The sequence below is a fragment of the Cyprinodon variegatus genome, unplaced genomic scaffold, assembly GCF_000732505.1.
Source record: "Cyprinodon variegatus isolate N-32 unplaced genomic scaffold, C_variegatus-1.0 Scaffold260, whole genome shotgun sequence".
NCBI classification, from domain to species: domain Eukaryota; kingdom Metazoa; phylum Chordata; class Actinopteri; order Cyprinodontiformes; family Cyprinodontidae; genus Cyprinodon; species Cyprinodon variegatus.
Genome location: NW_015150713.1, coordinates 950,396 through 969,264, shown reverse-complemented (window position 1 = coordinate 969,264; position 18,869 = coordinate 950,396). Strand labels below are relative to the sequence as shown.

Here is an 18,869-nt window from a genome sequence, read left to right as displayed (position 1 = left end):
TAATAAACGTATAGATCAGGGGTAACAATTTAAAAATCCGCGGGGTCCAAATAAAGAAAATCATCAATATATAGTTATAATCCGTTACTTTAAACAGAATTTAGTACAGAAATAAAATTTTTATGCATCCATGTTATACATTGACTTTTTAAATAAAAAAATAAATCTATATATACATATACACATTTTTCCATTTTTAAATCTAAAGTGTTTTTTGAAGTAGAGAACAACAATCTTCAAGTTTGGTATATAGACAATTTCCTGATTTACATGTTTTATAAAACACCTGAACTGACTGTTCTTTCTTTTTTCTGGCTTAATGCAGAGCAGTAGGCTTTAGGCTGCCCTGCAAGGCTTTAAACCTGGGTTTGAATGGAGACAAAGCCATTCTAAAGCACATATCAAGGTGCTCATTTTGAGCCTGGATTCCTATTTATTTTTGATTCTGTTCATGGTGGAGAATCCTGCTTCACAGCAGCAGGTTGAGCCAAACATACTCAAAATGTGCAGGGTCATCTTTGAGCACGCATTTCACTGTTCTCTCACCAGTTCACCACGTTACTACGGAAGAGGATTAGGGTCACTAAAAAAAGTGAACTGATTTTTAAATATTATTTCAGGTTAATATGGGGGGAAGAGTCAGAATTCTGACTTTAATCTCAGAATTCTAACTTTTTTTCTCAGAATTCTCACTTTAATCTCAGAATTTGGGATCTTAATGTAGATGGGTGCCATGAAGGAAGAGATGTGGGAGCACTCAGCTTCACTGACAACTGTGTTTGCTGTTTGGGAGGGCCAGTGACACATTGGTGAAAAATTACGGAATTAGGCGACTTTTTACGTGCCCAAGGGATCCCCAGTGATGCCATTTCATTAATGGAAGAGTAGAAGGTCATTATAACAAGAGAGCTAGTTTGGTCTCTAAAACAGACAGGGCTACGGCTTGATGCTAACATGTTTGTTAGCTGTCAGAAATCTGAGAAAAAAGTAAGAATTCTGAGATTAAAGTCGGAATTCTGACTTTAATCTCAGAATTCTGACTTTTTTTCCCCATATTAAACCGAAAAATAAAATGTAAAAATCAGTTAACTTTTTTTTTCATTTTTTCAATGGCCCTAATCCTCTTCCGTACACTTCTTCCAGCAGTCTACACAGTCTTTCACGTTTTCTCATCATCGTTAACCAATGCCCGGCTTGCCACAGGTTTGCCTGCTGTGTCTAAAAGTCGCCAGCGGCAGCAACCCAGACTGACACAACTCATTGGCTAATATGCATCACATGTAGCCTGGTCCTGGAGGGCTTTACCGTACAAATAGGAGAAACGGCACAAGTGAAGTTAGACACTGCTGTCTGACAACATTCTGTAATTTCTAAATGTTTTAAATCAGGTTGGGTCCGGAATAGCCAGCAAGTGGGTCCACTAATCCGTGATCTCTGGTATAAATAATGAATTGTGCAGACAATAGCTTCCTAAACAAAGATAATCAACTCAAATGAGAGTAAATGTGAAGAAAACATTTAGGTTTTGAAGACATGGAGCCAGTAATCGAAACTGAACAGCACGTTAATTATTAAGATTAATGTAGGCGTAAGACGGTAGATGCTTATAAATGATGTTGATTTTGTGCCGTGATTTTTATCTTCACTCTTCCAATGAGGACCTTACAAGGTTATGTTCTAAGTCCACTTCTGTTTTCATAGTAGTGGCTTGCCTTTTGCAGACAATTATATAAAAACAACTTTTATTTTGTCTAAATCAGGGCACGGTTTTTCTATAAAGTACATTACTGACAGCTCTGCTCATCTTAGTGGCTTGAATCAGAAAAGTTATGTAGTTAAGTAGTTAAGACTAGGCTCTACGCAGATGAATACAGAGTCCTTTTTTAGTCTTTTATTTCACCCCTCTGAGCTGATTGAAAAGCCAATCAGAGATGCTGCTGCAAATGTAAGCTTTGTATTTCTGTGTCTTCCTGCTTTTATATCTTATAACCAATAATGCACTATTAAATGCTTTTAGTATGCTTGTTGTTTTTATTAAGCAGACCTAACATAATAAACAACACTGCCCTCCTCCCCCTACAGCCCCCCATCTGCAAGATGTTTTGGCCAAGTATAGGAAGTCAATTTCTCATTTAATACTCAACAATCTTCAAATCAGTGATAAGAACTTTATTTTTTCCCTACTACAAAAAGAGATAAAAACTATCCAAAAAAACAAAAAAACAAAACACACAGTTCACTATAATTTTAAGGAGAAAAAAAAGAAAAAGGAAAAATTGACACAAGTAATTGGAATGCCAGCAAGGAACAAAAAGCAAATGTATTTTTGACGACTAGAAGTTGAAAGAATACCATTCAAGACAATTAAAAGAAATGAATGGACAATTTAAAAGCCTCTACAAACATATGCAAAATACTCTATAATATGGCAAGAATATGAGACATGCAAACACAAACACAACAAATTAGACCAATACACAAAACACATGGAAAGAAATGCATTTTGCAAAAGATTTTTTTTTCTTCCTGCAATCTATTATTGCAGCAACGAAAAAACGAGCTGCAAATACATATGTGGGCTACAACCATAAAATGAGGTAGAAACATGTAAATAATCAATAGAAAACACATGTAAAGGAAAAACGGTGGAATTAACCAAAACAATTTAACCTGCAATATGTTTTCTCTCTGTTTTCACAAACACATGAGAAATAATCTTGTCCCACGAACAGTTCTAGGCCGACCCAAAATTGGTCAGCTAATCATGTTGCAGTATTACAGTTTAAGGAAGGACATATAGGTGAGCTGCTGCTCCCACGGTTGAGCCTAAATAATTATGCCCATGCAGGAGGACTTACTTGTAGTTGCTGCTGCCAGAATGACAGAATCCATGATTACATGTTTGAAAGAGGAACAGCAAGACCATAAAAGTTTTAGTTGTCAGCAGCTATTTTTAATTCTTACCATGATTGGCTAAAACCAAATTTTGTTAGGCATCTTTTTTGAATGTTTTTAATTTTGTCTTTTCCAGATTTCTCCCACAATTGTGAATTTGTTTCATTATATAAATAAATATTGAATAAATAGATGATATGATCAGTTATTTAATATTGAAGTAAAGTTTTTTCCAAATACTTTTCTTAATAATTGATGCATTTCTTTCATTATGTAGTTTTTGAACCACTAAGCATGTGCATATGTCCTCCAGTATGCTGCATGTCTTCCCATAAAATATAACTAATCATGGTGGGTGGCCACAACCAATGATGCCCAGGCTCTTTTTTTAGACACAGGCCAGTCCTGATTCTGCTGAATGTCCCGTCTTTGCCCAAACATATTCAATCAGAGCAGTCCCAAATTGATGATGTGTGGTGACATTTGGACATAACATAAGTGCCCCAGGCTCCAGAGCACTAGGGGAAGATGATCATTCACTCATATAGGAGACAGTAAAGACATTAAGTGGTTGAAAAAGACAAAAACAAAAGCTTAACTTTTTCTTTCTCTCCTCTATCTTTGCAAAGGGTTGGGTCAGGACAGATATATTATACTAGTGCCTGGTCATGTGTTCAAAATCATCTCCCCTTTGTGGTCTAGAGCATGTCATCAATCATCAGGATCAATCATCTTTGCAGCTGGTTTGCACTGTGCTGATCTTTATTTTCTATGATTGCAGCATTTTGCCTTAGCATGTGTTTTGTGTGTAAGTTGAATTTTTGTGTATGCAGTACTTTTTTGTCTTTTCTTCAAAATTAAGAACTTGTAATGCATTTGCATGCATTTGACACTGAGTGCAAATGCACTGAATGCCACACTGACAAAGATGTTACAGAACATCTTTGTCAGCACCATTCCAAATGATCAGAGATCATTTCTTTTCTGTATTATGGCGAATTTGACAATGTACTTACACGTGCCCAAAACTGTCTCTAAAGTTAAAAAACACTGGATGGGAGCAGAATCTGGCATATTTATTTGATGAGACCAGGATGGGCCACTTAGTTGATGGTAATAAAATCTATTTATTTCTTTTTTTTTCATATTTCCAGAGCTTTGTTGCATCTCATGGACAAATATTATCAGTTTTCTAATATTTACTCTAAATTAACTTAAAGTTACTTTACTTTAAGTCAAATTAAGTGCAATTAGAGAGAGATGGGATATGAAAAATAAGTTTTACTCCTTCATTGCCCTTTTAAGACAATTTACATTAATCAGTGTCATGTCTCTGGCTGATTTTGGCATACAGCTCATGAAAACCCAAAATTCCTATCTCACAAAATTAGCATTTTTCATCCGAAAAAGAAAAAGTGTTCCTAATACAAAAAAATTCAACTTTCAAATAATTATGTACAGTTATGCACTCAATACTTGGTCGGGAATCATTTTGCAGAAATGACTGCTTCAATGCGGCGTGGCAGGGAGGCAATCAGCCTGTGGCATTGCTGAGGTGTTATTGTGGCCCAGGATGGCGGCCTTTAGCTTATCCAGAGTGTTGGGTCTTGCGTCTCTCAACTTTCTCTTCACAATATGCCACTGATTCTCTATGGGGTTCAGGTCAGGAGAGTTGACAGGCCAATTGTTCAAAGTGATACCATGGTCAGTAAACCATTTACCAGTGGTTTTGGCACTGTGAGCAGGTGCCAGGTCAAGCTGAAAAATTTAATCTTCATCTCCATAAAGCTTTTCAGCAGATGGAAGCTAGAATTGCTCCAAAATCTCCTGATAGCTAGCTGCATTTACCCTGCCCTTAATAAAACACAGTGGACCAACACCAGTAGCTGACATGGCACCCCAGACCATCACTCACTGTGGGTACTTTACACTGGACTTCTGGCATTTCCTTCTCCCAGTCTTCCTCCAGACTCTGGCACCTTGATTTCCAAATGACATGCAAAACTGAGCAACAGTCCAGTGCTGCTTCTCTGTAGCCCAGGTCAGGTGCCTCTGCTGCTGTTTCTGGTTCAAAAGTGGCCTGACCTGGGGAATGCAGCACCTGTAGCCCATTTCCTGCACACGCCTGTGCACGGTGGCTCTTGATGTTTCTACTCCAGACTCAGTCCACTGCTTCCTCTGGTCCCCCTAGGTCTGGAATCGTCCGTTCTCCACAATCTTCCTCAGGGTCCGGTCACCTCTTCTCGTGCAGCGTTTTCTGTTCACTTTTTCCTCCCCACAGACTTCCCACTGAGATGCCTTGATACAGCACTCTGGGAACAGCCTATTCGTTCAGAAATATATTTCTGTGTCAAACCCTCTAGCTTGAGAGTTTCAGTGACGGCCTTCTGGACAGCAGTCAGTCGGCAGTCTTACCCGTGATTGGGGTTTCGAGTGATGAACCAGGCTGGGAGTTTTAAAGGCTGCAGGAATCTTTTGCAGGTGTTTAGAGTTAATTTGTTGATTCAGATGATTAGGTGCATAGCTCGTTTACAGACCTTTTTCATGATATGCTAATTTTGTGAGATGGGAATTGAGCTGCATGCCAAAATCATCTGTATTAAGACAATAAATGACCTGACATATTTCAGTTAGTGTGCAAAGAATCTAAAATATATGTTCAAGTTTTATCATTACATTATAGAAAATAATGAACTTTATCACAATATGCTAATATTTTGAGAAGGACCTGTATGTACTGTATATATATCTCATGCACCTTTTCTTCCCTTGGCACATTCTTCTTCTCCTTTAACTATTCGAGCTGATGTAACGAGTAAATTTCGCCACTGTGGGATTAGTAAAGTCAATCAATTAATTAATTAATTCATTCATTCATTCATTATGGGGGAAATCCATGAATACAAACTGTAAAGGTTGTGTCATATTTATATATTTATATTCTGAATAAATAAATTGTAGGTTTGACCAGTGATATTATTTATGACTTTATGGAGGGAAGGGTGAGGATGAGTATAAATCTGAGGGGTACGCCCCCCCTGTTCCCAGTGCTATCTGCGCCCATGCGCTTTTGTGAACCAAAAGGAAGAGGGAGCCAGAGATGAGCTAGAGAAGGCAGGAAGGGGCCACAATTGGACGCGTCTTGCTCTTAACTCCAAACAGGTTCTGGCTAAATGCTAAAAGATCTTCGCTTGCATCGTCGAAGAACCCCGAGCATCCGGATTGGACACCGACCAGAGAGCGTAACACCATCCCCCGCTCCCCACCACCTCCGTCACCATCATTTTCATCCCCTCCTCTTCTCTGTTGAGAATTGCGTTAAGAAGGAAAAGGCCTGATCTTTGTCAACATTACCGGATTAATATATATATATATATTTTATTTTTGGACTCCCTCTCCCTCCTTTAGATTAAGAGGAACCGTTGCAGGCTGGTGTATGTGTTTAGAATGGGACACGCTGAAGGTACTTGCATCTTTATTTCTTATTTCACCCGCATCTTTCGGCTATGCATCATAATCTGTGCTGCCCCCTTTTGCTCTTCCTCTGGAGTAACTAACGTGTTTAGCATGTGTGTGGAGGTTAGTTAGCTCCCCCGTCTTAGCCTACTGAGCGCTTTCGGCTTGTTTTCGGACACATTTTTTCGCTCCCAACCGCCAGTGATGGAGGTTTAATCACGGCAGACAATTTGATTTAAAGGGGCACAGGCAGCCATATTAGGATTCCAGCGTTAGCCAACATTAGCATCTTCTTTCATGTTAGCCCCGCATTATTGAACAACAGGGGGCACCTAGCTGTGTGGGTCCGACTATTAATTAGCCTACAGTGGTTTTACATTCAGATTTTTTATCTCCGCAAACCCCAAACATCCTCTTATTTTAGATTTTTAATGCCAAGTAGCCTGATGCTAACATCGGAAGCTACAACCTCATTCAGGGAAATATATTTTTTTCTTCTTGTCTTTACTTTCGCTTCAATATAACATCGACACATTTGTCTCCAGATTTTATTATTTACTACATCGTTTATGGACGAAATTTATCCTCTTAATCGATGTCGGTGGCTTTTTGACCCCTAATCGACACCGTATGGATGTTTACATTATTTACCTTTCTGCTGCTGAGTAGCCTGACTGTGTCCACACGTCCAGTCCCATTGAGTGGATCAGTTCACTTTACACTTTTAAACCTGATTTATCGACCATCGCAGATATTACTTGTGTCAAAATCAACCGAGAGGAGCAGCTCTTTGTTTTGTTAGTAAAAGCTGGCTACCATGTGTTCGTGTTAATGTGACTAAAATCACAAATAAACAAGCTGCCAATAATCGATGCATTATGCTTTGAATTTAATTTAACATTTTGTATAAGAATGCAATGCTTTGATTGACAGAATTACCTGTAATTGTTTGTAGGCATCTATCACCCTCTCTTTTCTTATGGATGTCAGGCTTTTAGTATGTATGCATTACATTGCATTGTATCTTCAAATATTAATATATCCTAAAATTTCTCAATGGATTCTATTTTCCCATTCAACTTTAAATAAAAGAAGATGATTGTCCCTTTTTAACGCATCGAGATGTGTGTTACCAGTTGGGATCTGGTTGTTTCCTCCTCTTGGCTGTTTCAATCTTTTGCAGCTATGGTGGTCTTCTTGCCTACTTTTTCCAGATATAAATCAGAGCTGTCTGCAAGAGGACATTTCGTACCAACCAAGCATCAATTAATTAATTTGTGACTCAACTTATCATTTATAGTTTATTTACATTGGAAAAACGTTTTTTTTTTACGCTAAGAAATTAAGTATCATGAAGCATCATGTTGGTACTAAAAAAACAACAGTTATAGCCTTTAAAACCTTCCAAAATATGCATTAGATCTGGAGATTTTATAAATGTTTTATTATTTGAAATGCTTTGTTTTGGAAATAGCTTGACCTGCTTTTGTCTGCTGCTGCTACTTGTACTGAATTGACATGCTCCTTTTCTTTGTCTCATTGGACTAGAATGGAATAGAATAGAACTTTATTGATTTCACAATGGAAAAATTCACTTGTGACATCGGCTCATATAAACAGCAGAAGGTGCACAAAGGAGGAAAAGGTGCATGAAGTATATACAATGCATCCAGACATAGAGTGGATGGTAAAAAAATAAAAGAGTAAAAAATAAAGAAGAGATTTAAGGTTATCTATATATACAGTATCTTATGTATAGTAAAGTGGTTGCAGATAAACTGCATTTTCTGAGGCTTTATAGAGATGCACCAATCAGACTCTCACTGGCCGATACCAATTCATGTTTTTCTATGAAGCCTGACCAGTTTGATTTTTGACAGATTCAGATTTTTCGGTCAGCAAACTTTGAAAGAGAAAATGTACTGTAGATTCAGTGATGTAAGGTTGTTGAATGAAACAAAACAAACAAATGCCTAAACGAGCAAATTTCATCTCTGTCATCTATCTATCTATATATCTATATGGTTTATGCATCACTGGTTCTTGCAGAGATTCAGATAAACACAATAACACACCAGTCTGTCGGTGTTTTGATGATTGTTGGAGTTTGAAATGACATCACATCCATGTTTCGTTGTTGGTCTACAGATTAACTACTGCTAGTAACACAGTAATTCACTTCATTTTGTGTTCAGACCCAAAGGAACATTATATGCTGCTGGTTTATTCACACAACTGTCTTTAACGTATGTTCAGTACCCAGCTTTACTGGGGTACTGGGCTGTTTGGCAACCTCTGACCTTCCCAGCTGGAATTTTTACTTCATGGGACATTCTTTCATTCTCTAACTGGGGGAAAAAATGTGCCAAGTACCACCACAGGTCATTTTGGTTGTCTGCATTTGGCGTTATTGAGTTTAAGTTTTATAGCTGCCCATTACTGTAAACCCCTTTTCCCATTGGAGGTCATTGTTTCACATTTGCCAACTGCTGCATGGATTCAGTATTTAGTAAGCTAATAAATTTAATGTGATCATTTTTTTTTTGCATTTTAATAATGTTTTTTTATAGTTTGATAGTATTTCTTTGTACTTGAGACCCATACCTTATACATATAGTGACAGAGGGGTTCAGGTGGAGATAATGTCTCTTCAACAACAATATTTGCTCAATTTAGGACACGGGATCTTTCAGGCATTACCTGTAACAGCAATTAAAATTTTCCATGTCAATATCTTCCTGGATAAAAGTTGTGGGTGATGGAGCTGGGGCAGTATTGAAGCTCATAGTTTAAACTGAATTGCAATAGTAAGAGAGAGAAGCACATGTGTGACATTAGTTTGATATGTGTCAAAATGTGACCCAAAATAAACGTTTACATGTTTTTAGGTTTCTGTTCCAGCTGCGGTAACGGCCATCTCACCCTGAACAGCTGTTTGCCAACTAAGTATTGAAAACTCTATAACTGGAGACAATACCAGTGTTACAAAACATTCTGTGACCCATCAAATATTGAGACTAAAGAGCATGCAGTTGGGAACTTGTCTAAACACTCTGCTGTCTACTAACCTTAATTAAACCTGATTTAAACCTAAAACTAAAGAAGTCTATGTTGAAATACAGATTGCACCACATAGGGTCACACTATATGACCGGTCTCAGAATACGGTAGAACACGAACACATTGAATTCCTCAAACTCCTGTAGACTTTAATTATGGGTCAAAGTTAAATTCAGCTGAATTTAACTTAGTCTCTTGTGTCTCAGTCTCCACCCACACAAAGACAAGCTCAAATCTAATTTCAAAAATACTTAATCACACCTCTGTATCATCCACACACAGCTAGGGTAATGGAACATTTTTAAAACTAGGTCCAACGAATGAGAACATTTCCAAACTGTTTATGCTTTTCCTCCGCTTACTGCCTCCCCATATCTTTGTGCGATTGCTGCACCTCTATACAGACACGCATGCGTTACACTCAGAAAATAACAACAATGGTGCTGTACAGTGTTGTGTGCATGCTTTGTTTTTTCCCCAGCTTGTTTCCCTCAAGCCACTCATAATTCAAGAGTTTTTTATGTGCATTGCATCCATTCATGTCAATGCTTTGGAAGTGGCAGGGACTAACAACGGAGACACTGGCTCAATCCGATTATCGCAAATTAGGAAGGAAATTTAAGCCAAAGCAGTCGTTTGTCAGCTGTCACCATAAGTGCTTTCCAAATAGAGCTAGCAGCAAGGAAGGAGGTAAGAAGATGAAGCAAGATGCTTCTTAACATAGTTCAGTTAGCATGAGGTCCTACCAACGTTGCTATCTGCTGCTTAGCGGTTTCCGTTTCCCGCAATCCTTTACATGAAATGTTAGCACCACTTATGCCTATGCAAGCATGCCATTTAACAAGAATACAATATTTTTTCCCTGTACTCCGTTGCACATGCAAATGTTCACCCTTTCATACACTGCCTGGCCAAAAAAAAAGTCGCCACCTGGATTCAACTAAGCAAATAGGTACAAGCCTCCTATTGGATAATTACTGGGTGGGTGATTATCTTTCAGCTGGCAACAAGTTATTTAACCCCAACTGGTGCAATGACTTGCTTCTCATTTCCTAAACAATCATGTCGAAAGACGCATCCCGTGGTCGTGGAAAAGATGTTAGTCTGTTTGAGAAGGGTCAAATTATTGGCATGCATCAAGCAGAGAAAACATCTAAAGAGATTGCAGAAACTACTAAAATTGGGTTAAGAACTGTCCAATGCATTATTAAAAACTGGAAGGATAGTGGGGACCCATCATCTTCAAGGAAGAAATGTGGCCGGAAAAAAATCCTGAATGATCGTTTTGGCTTTATGACGGAGAGCTTCAGCATCATCCATGTATTTTTGTGTCCTGTAATGCAGTCCAGAAGGACTAAAAGGCAGATTATACTTCTGCAAACACACACATCAAATGTCGCTTGAGTCTGTTGGTCTGGAATTTCTAGGGACGCACAGCAGTTTCCCGCCAAAGTGCAAAGGGGAGCCTGTTCGAGAACTCATGAGAACTTTGGCGCATGGTCACAAGAACTTTGGAGGTGCTGGTGGGAGTGTTTATTTTCCAAAACAACAATGGCTCATCTGCAAGATATCACGGAGATGGATTTAGAGTTGCTAGTCATCCAAGAGGACCAGGTTCTGTTAATGGAGTTGGCAAAAAGACTGATTAACCTTGCGTCTTAGTTGTCCAACGTAGTTGTTCCTCAGTTTTTAAGACAGTCACCCGGAAAGGCATACCAAGGACCGATCACAGCTGCTTTTTGTCTGCGCACTTCCGCTTGAGGTCTGCGCATGTTTGCAACCGTCTGACGCGTGGTCGGGATTTTTTTAAGTGCGCGGCGACGACAGATTTAACGGTTGCCGAGGCTGTGCGTCAGAAGCATAAATTGGCCTTAAAGCTGCCTGTATTCAGCAAAGCAGTCCCAAGGTTCTTTCCATGATGCTGTTCTTACTATTACTGAATGTTGAACGATTTTGCTAAAATTCTAAATTGCGATTATTTTCCACCACTTTTGTGTTTCCAGTTTTATTATGATTTTCTGTTGCACTAACCACAGACATGCAGATATTTCAGTTTTTGAAAGTTTGCTTTTTCAGAGTCCATCCGTTGTTGCAGGACTTCACTGTAACATCTGGTTCTTATTTCTACTATCATGCAAAGATCAGCAAACTCTCTTCCTCTGTGTGTCGGCAAACCCACTTTCATTTAACTAACGCCACCTAAAGAGCTGCAGGGAGATATTTATAGTCTTTCTCTTTTTTAATGTAATATGACTAAAATTTAGTGAAAATTTATTATTGATTTCATGAAAGATGAAGGAACAGGAGGCATGAGCTGCAGTTTGTCCAATTTGGGAATAGCCAGAAAACCCAAAGTCTTAAGGAGTCTGAAAGGCTCTAAATACAGCGAAAATTTCGATAAGTTGACAGGCGTTACACTGTTGTCTCTAGATTTTCCTGAAACCAGAGCGCAGAACTCTATTCAGTTTCAGAGCCAGACAGGAAGGAAATAATGAAGTTGGTTTTTCAAAATAAATTGAAATGTTTCATAATTTTATACTTAACTTCAAACTCTGAATATGGTTAAAGTTTGGAATTACAAGGTGTACATTTGTATAGGGCTGAAACAATTAATCGGATTAATAGATTATCGAAATAATTGCAAACTAATTTAGTAATCGATTAATCATTAACTGGAGAATAGAAACTGTAAAACATGAATTTAGCTGACAGGGCGACCCTCTTACAGCAGCAATTATACCAAAACTGTAAAAAAAAAAAAAAAATTGCATATTAAGATAAAACAAATCTTTTCTTCTGTCAACATGGTCTATCCACAACTCCTTAAGTGAAAAAGTTTTATCTTCACCTGGTTTGAATTCGTAAAAAGTCTTCTTTTAAAAATCTTTGGCTATCTGATTATTAATCGTTTAATCAAAAAAGTAATGGAAAGATTAATCAATTTGCAAATAATGTTTAGTTGCAGCCTTACATTTTCATTAACTACTCTATATCTCATATGATTTATTCTGAAGGTGTGACATTTTATTTTGACATGGTAGTAATTATATGTAGAAGAGACCCTGACAGCCATCTTTACTTCATATTTTTTCAAAGTACATATACTTAAATGTGAATTTAATGGAGTTAAGCTTTTGAAAAAACTATTGTACATTAAAAAATAAATAACAATTGCCTTAGTAAAGTTACAAGTAATGCTGTTACTATCTAACTTGATCTGCTGCTATCCTATCAACACTGGGAATTTTTAACTCGCTTACTTCGAGAACTATCTATTGGTAAATGGCTAAAAGTTAAATTAATACTTGGGCAATGTTAGAAAAGGAAATATTTTTATAAGTGTCGGGGGGTGTGGAGCGATATCATCTATCAATTAACATCACTGATGTAGATAGATGTTCTTGTTGATTTATCCAATTTCTAACTTATTATTTCTGACTTTTTGGGTAACAAAAGGATCACAAATACTTGAATACTTTTCAAGCACAACAAATTAGCTTTAAAATATAAGTGGCACAACAAATAAGTAGAGATGCATTATAAAGTTATTACAAACCAATACTGATTTCACATTTAGCCAGTTTAATTTATTTCTAAGGACATGTAAAAACCTATACTTGCTCACTTCTTTCCTTATATTCTTTCATCAGTACAACAACCTGAAACTCCACCAAAGGCGGTGAGAATTTACCCACCGGGTCAAATATTTTAATTTCCCTGCATGACACTTTAGCAAATATGTTTCCAAAAATTATTTTGCTGTAGGGATTTTGGACCCATATTTCAAAGACTATTGTAAATCTAAAACTTAGCCCTAAATGCAACAGATATCCAGGATTAAAGGAAATGTGGGTTGAAAGTTTCTTGGTAGAGAAGTTTTTTTTTTTTTTTTTAATCCAGCAAAAAAATAAGAATTAGTTTTTTTCCATCTGTGCATCAAGGATTATCTCTCTAGCCTTTCTGATCATTTTGGAAACCTGAGCTAAAACTTGGACAAAATACGCTGCTTGAACAAGTGTCTAGAAACACTGATTCACTGTTCCAAAGGTCCTGATGTTCACAGCTTTTAAAGATCAGGACCATAACTTAAAAGCTTAAAAAGGATGTTGGAAATACAATGTCCTCAGAAGGGATTCCTCTGTCTGAGAACCTACAGCATATTTTCCTCCTGCTCCATCATTAAAGGATTATTGGCCTTTGAGTTTTAGTTGATCAGACACACAGTAGCTGGTTTCTGTTACACAATGGAAATAAATTAGATTCGTCTTTTAATTGCATCATATGACCCCAATGTGCGTCAAAATGTTTAGGGGTTTTTTTTGTGTGTAATGTGTAGATTAATGTTAAAATGGTATAAGAATAGAGAAGCTGGATCTCTCAGAACGTGAATGGGTGCTGATAATAGCAATGTTAAGATGCTCTTGTGAAGGATGCATGTAATACAATTTGAGATAATTAAAAAAACAAACTGTTTTAAGAGATCAAAGTCTTAATGTTTTTTGTATCTTTGTTCACAGGTCCAGTCAAAGAAAAAGACAGTTAAGGATGCAGGAGCCCAACAATGGATTTCTCCTTCTCTTTCATGCAAGGGATCATGGGAAATACAATTCAGCAACCCCCTCAGCTCATTGACTCAGCTAACATCAGACAGGACGGCTCCTGCGACACCGGCAGTGACCCGGGTGAAGATAGCGGTCCCTCTTACGATGCTGCCCTGGATGCAGAGTTTTCCTATCCGCCATCAGCCTCGGAGGACATGCCACAGGTCCCGAATGGCTTCCCCCCTGGTCTGGGCATTTACGAGCCCCAGCCTAAGTTCTCCATGTACTCACAGTTCCCCAATGGCTCGGCTAATGGCTACGGAGCGATACGGAGCTACGGGGAACACGGCCTCCTGCCGGTGGAAGGAACCGTCCTGAGAGGACCTGGTCTCAATGACAGACCTCTGTCTCCTGTGTCTCCCCCACTGCCCATACATCATCCACACCTCCACCACCATCCCCCCCACCACCACCACGCACATCCCTTCCACTCGAACCCACCTCACATACAGACCCACTCACACCGACATAGTCCTCCCCCACCACCGCTGCCCGCCCAGCACCAACTGTCCCAGACGCCTCACATCATTAGCCACAACCTACCACCCTCTCAGTTGCTACACCTGCCTTCCTCCAGTCCTCCGCCCTCCCTAGTGGACAGTACTCCATCTCAGCCAGCGCTTGCTCCATCCAACACCCCAGGTGGGGTCCTGAAGAAAACCAGCTCTCCAGAGATCAAGCTGAAGATCATTAAGACTTATCAGAATGGAAAAGAGTTGTTTGAGTCTGCGCTGTGTGGGGATCTGCTGCAGGAGCTGCAGGTAAAACATAATTTATATATATATATATATATATATATATATATATATATATATATATATATATATATTTTTTTTTTTTTTTAATTAGGGTTGTCACAATATTTTTTTACAATAACATTTTTGTTACCAGGGGAATAAAAACAAAGACCCCAAAATTTAACAGAAATATTTTTATTAATAAATAAAATACCCTAAATATATACAATAAACAATGAGAACTACATTTTGAGGTTGTATGCTTTGCATAATATTAAGCAAGCATGATAAAAAAAATAACAAAATTAACTTAAGTGTTCCTTCCTTGGCTATGCTTTACACACATAACAATGACACTAGCCAAACCAGTTAACAAACAAAAATAAATGCTGTATTCTCAGCAGCTGCATCTGTTAAAAAAATGAATCAGAAACTGCAAAGTGCACAGAATTATTCAATCACACATTGTTTAGAAAGTGCATTTCCCTCTATTCTGCACTCTAGATGAATGACAGTTTAGGTTCCACTGGTGGTAGGACTGGCCTCAATCTGCTTTTATTTTCATAGCTGGATGGTAGAGTCGGCTGTGTTTGATGGTGTTTGCACGCAGGTCTACTTCTCTTTGCTTTATTCTGTGACTTGAAGAGAGAAAATCACACTTTTCAGTCACCAACATTTATGTAAACGTATTAACTCTATGCTTATGTATACTGACACATGTATAGTGTAATATGGGGATACTTCGTCCCTGATTTATGTACTTACGTTGTTTATGATCATTAACGTGACGTTAGCCTTGAATTGCTAGCTGGGGCTAATGGTGGTATTGATATATTGAGGCTGAAACAGTTGATCTGATTAGTCGATTATGGAATAATCATCAACTGGTTTAGTAATCGTTAACTGCAGTATAGAGACAAACAGAACCTCAGCACATAGAGCAAATCACTTGGAGAAGTAATTATACAAAATAATAAAAAGAAATATGTTGACCTTTTGCATTTAAGGTAAAAAAAAATAATAAAAAATCGTCTTTCAATGTGCTCTATCCAGAACTCATAAAGTGGAAAAGTTCTAGATTCACCTGTTTTCGTTTTATAAAAAAAAATTCTTTTTAAAAGATTTCGCATGACTAAGGTCTCTTTGTTACCTATTTTCTAACCTATCAAAGGTTATTATCACAGATTAGGCAATACATGCAAAGCATATCTTATTACATTTTTATTGCCCTATTGGTAGGGCATTGGCTGACAATATAATAAAGGCTACTTTAATGCCTTATTAAAATTTCACTGTCACCCTACATGGTGTCAGTTAAATGGCCTTTAGCTCATCCTGTGACTCACACCTGATGTAGAGTTTAGTTTCTGAGACGGTGAAACCGGTGGACTGTAGTTTGGACATTTTGTTTTGCTAATGATATGCAGCTTCTAACCTAAGGTTGATCATGTGTAGCATTCAGGTGTAGTTCTACATGTCGTTATGCATCATTACACACAAATCTGTTATGCAGAACTTTTGGAGCTGATTAGGCAAAGCGACACCTGGTGCTCACCTACCAAAGTTTGGGTTGAGCCAATCACAGTAACAAAGGAAATAGCAGAAGACGGCATGAGAAACCACGGTGACAGAGGTGTAGGATGTAAGAATTCATCCTGCAGCCTGAGGGTTAACATAAGCTCTGTCTGTAAGAGTGTCCTCCGTAGATGGTCACCTGTGTATGGCAGCCTTGCTTCTGTCCGTTTTTGGTTACAAGCTATCATCTTATGGAGTGATATTTTGTTGAAAGCAAAGAACTCATTTTGTTAATGGAAATATAAATAAAAAAGCAACCAGATATAGATGCATATATTTGAAGCCTCAATAGAATGCCTGCTCTGGACCAATGAAAATGTTCATGCATGCAGACAGTCTTCACTCCAGAGGAAAGCCCCCCACAGAACAGGAAGAGACTGGGATCTTTAAAATGTAATTTGAAGAGAATGCAATTCCTAAAACACAACCTGAAAATGAGAAATTAGGAGAAAGCATTTTTTCAAATATAAAATCGTTAAAAAAAACCCAAAAAATAAACACATTTTTGATTCAGCTGTTCCTTTTCTGGATTACTTTTTTTTAAAATATTCATTTACAAAATGTACTATTTGATTGAAACAATAATGGAACATTATTCACTTTGAATGGGTGAATTACTGAATGAAGTGTAAAGTTCTTTGGAGTTTCCTAAATTGAAAAGGCGCTACATAACGGGCCATTTGCAATTTTTCACAGCAGCAGCTACACATATGTCCTCCTGAGCTGCCATGTTTGTTTTAAATTGGTTGAAGGCTCGGCATCTCTTGCTTTTTTCACAGCTTTATGTCCCGTCTTAAACTGTAATACTGCAGCATTATTGGCTGACCCTTCTATGGCCTTTTTGAAATGATTAAAACGAGTACAGGAGAAGATGGATTCTCGTGTGCTTGTAACTCACAAATACTATGAGAATTCAGCTTTCAGGCAGTGTCACTACCCAATCCGTCCCGGAAGCACGATTCATTCTGCGCATGCGAGAATAGATGTACATCCGGGTGTCCATAAATACTGTAATTATGGTACTAAAACTACTTATTTCTATCCTTAACTCACCAAAGAATGCTAATACACATCTTTAAAAAAATGTTTTATGAATTTTGTGAGACAATTTTTATGCTTTTAACATTTTTTTTTTTCATTAAAGTGCTTCTCTGAAGTCATCATCAGACATGCTCAGAGCAGTCTGGCAAAATATTATTAAACCATGTTTATCTGCATTTTAGTTGTTTCTTTCTTTAGATTATGCACTATATATAATAAGGCTAAAACGAAACGTAAACATAAAACTCAAAAAGACTAGATTTATGGTTAAATCCAAAGCTAAAAAAGATAGCCACTGAAAGTAGCGTAGGATCCCATTTCCGGTGCAGATCAGGCAGAGGCAAGTGATAAAGCAGAAAGGATTTTAAGGCATTCATTTTCTCAGGAAATACATTATTAACCTTTAACACATTATATTTTAGTACGTTTACTATTTTTGGGGAGGGAAAACATCATTTAGGTATTTTTAACTAAATAAAATAGAGGACGACCCGGATGTATATCTGGATGCGCACAAATGAGCTGATAGCTCATGCGCAGAACGGATCGTGCTTCCGGGACGGATCGGGTAGAGACAGGCAGGGTTATGCAGCTCCAGCTATTAGCAAATCTGATCTAAAGGGGGGAAAAGGTTATGGTGTCAAAACAGTGATGATGTTTAAAGTGGTGACGAACAAAAAACAAACAAAACAAAGAAGAAACACCTTATTGATTTACTAAGAGACAATAAAATGTCATTAAAATGGGGCTTGAAAAGCACATATGATTATTGCAGTGCATGGTGAGCTAAAGTCACCATTCCCCCCTTTTTTTTTCTTTTTTTTTTTTAACATTTTTGGTGTGTTTAATGCGTAGTAAGGAAAAGACAAGGTAAGAGCAGTTGCAAAGATTCTCTATCTTGAAAAACTTTCTACAACCAGTAGAACTAATCCATATGAGCGTGATAACTGAACAGAGGATTTATACGACCTGCCGCCATTCTCAGATGCTGAGCTTATTTTCTATCTTTTCAGTAGAGTATACAGATTTTTTTATGTTAAGAAAGCAGTAGCAGTATCAGGGGGGGGAAAAAACTTAATCAAAATAGCTGCTGTTTAATATCAGAAATGAAAAAAGCTCTTCTATAAAATAATTCATCATTGCTCTAACACACTTGAAGGAATGTGAAGTTTGTTGTCCAGAGTGGATGGATGATGTAAACATACAAATCTGAGAAATGGTACTAAATGATTGTGGCTGAACTGGTGGTCCTGTAAAGCACTGAGATCTTCATTGTTTGAAAATCTAATAAATCTGGAACCACCTGGACCCTACCTGAATCTAATGACACTGACTAATCGCGGATCAGGAACCCGAGGAATCATGTTTTAGAGTTAAATCTGTCTAGAAGCTCGACTACGGCTTGTGCATCTGTGGTATTGAGGCTAGAAGGACATGGCTCCTAGTTTAAGTGTCACTCAGCCTTTTTTTGCATTTAAACGAGGTCTATGGGGTGGTATTTTCT

The 18,869-nt window shown here is 37.8% G+C and overlaps 1 protein-coding gene across 4 annotated transcripts in view; it reads left to right on the top strand.

Moving 5' to 3' along the window:
• Positions 1-5,996: 5,996 nt before the first annotated feature.
• The window catches only part of whsc1l1 (Wolf-Hirschhorn syndrome candidate 1-like 1), a 39,533-nt gene continuing 26,660 nt past the window's right edge, over positions 5,997-18,869 (top strand). For 3 of the 4 annotated variants that reach the window (XM_015382579.1, XM_015382581.1, XM_015382580.1), the window contains exons 1-2: positions 5,998-6,358; positions 13,929-14,773. In XM_015382579.1, coding sequence (XP_015238065.1) covers positions 13,973-14,773 — 801 coding nt within the window. In that variant the 5' untranslated portion in view covers positions 5,998-6,358; positions 13,929-13,972. Of the gene's footprint in view, positions 6,359-13,928; positions 14,774-18,869 lie in introns of all 4 variants that reach the window. The other variant, XM_015382578.1, reaches the window with a different exon arrangement.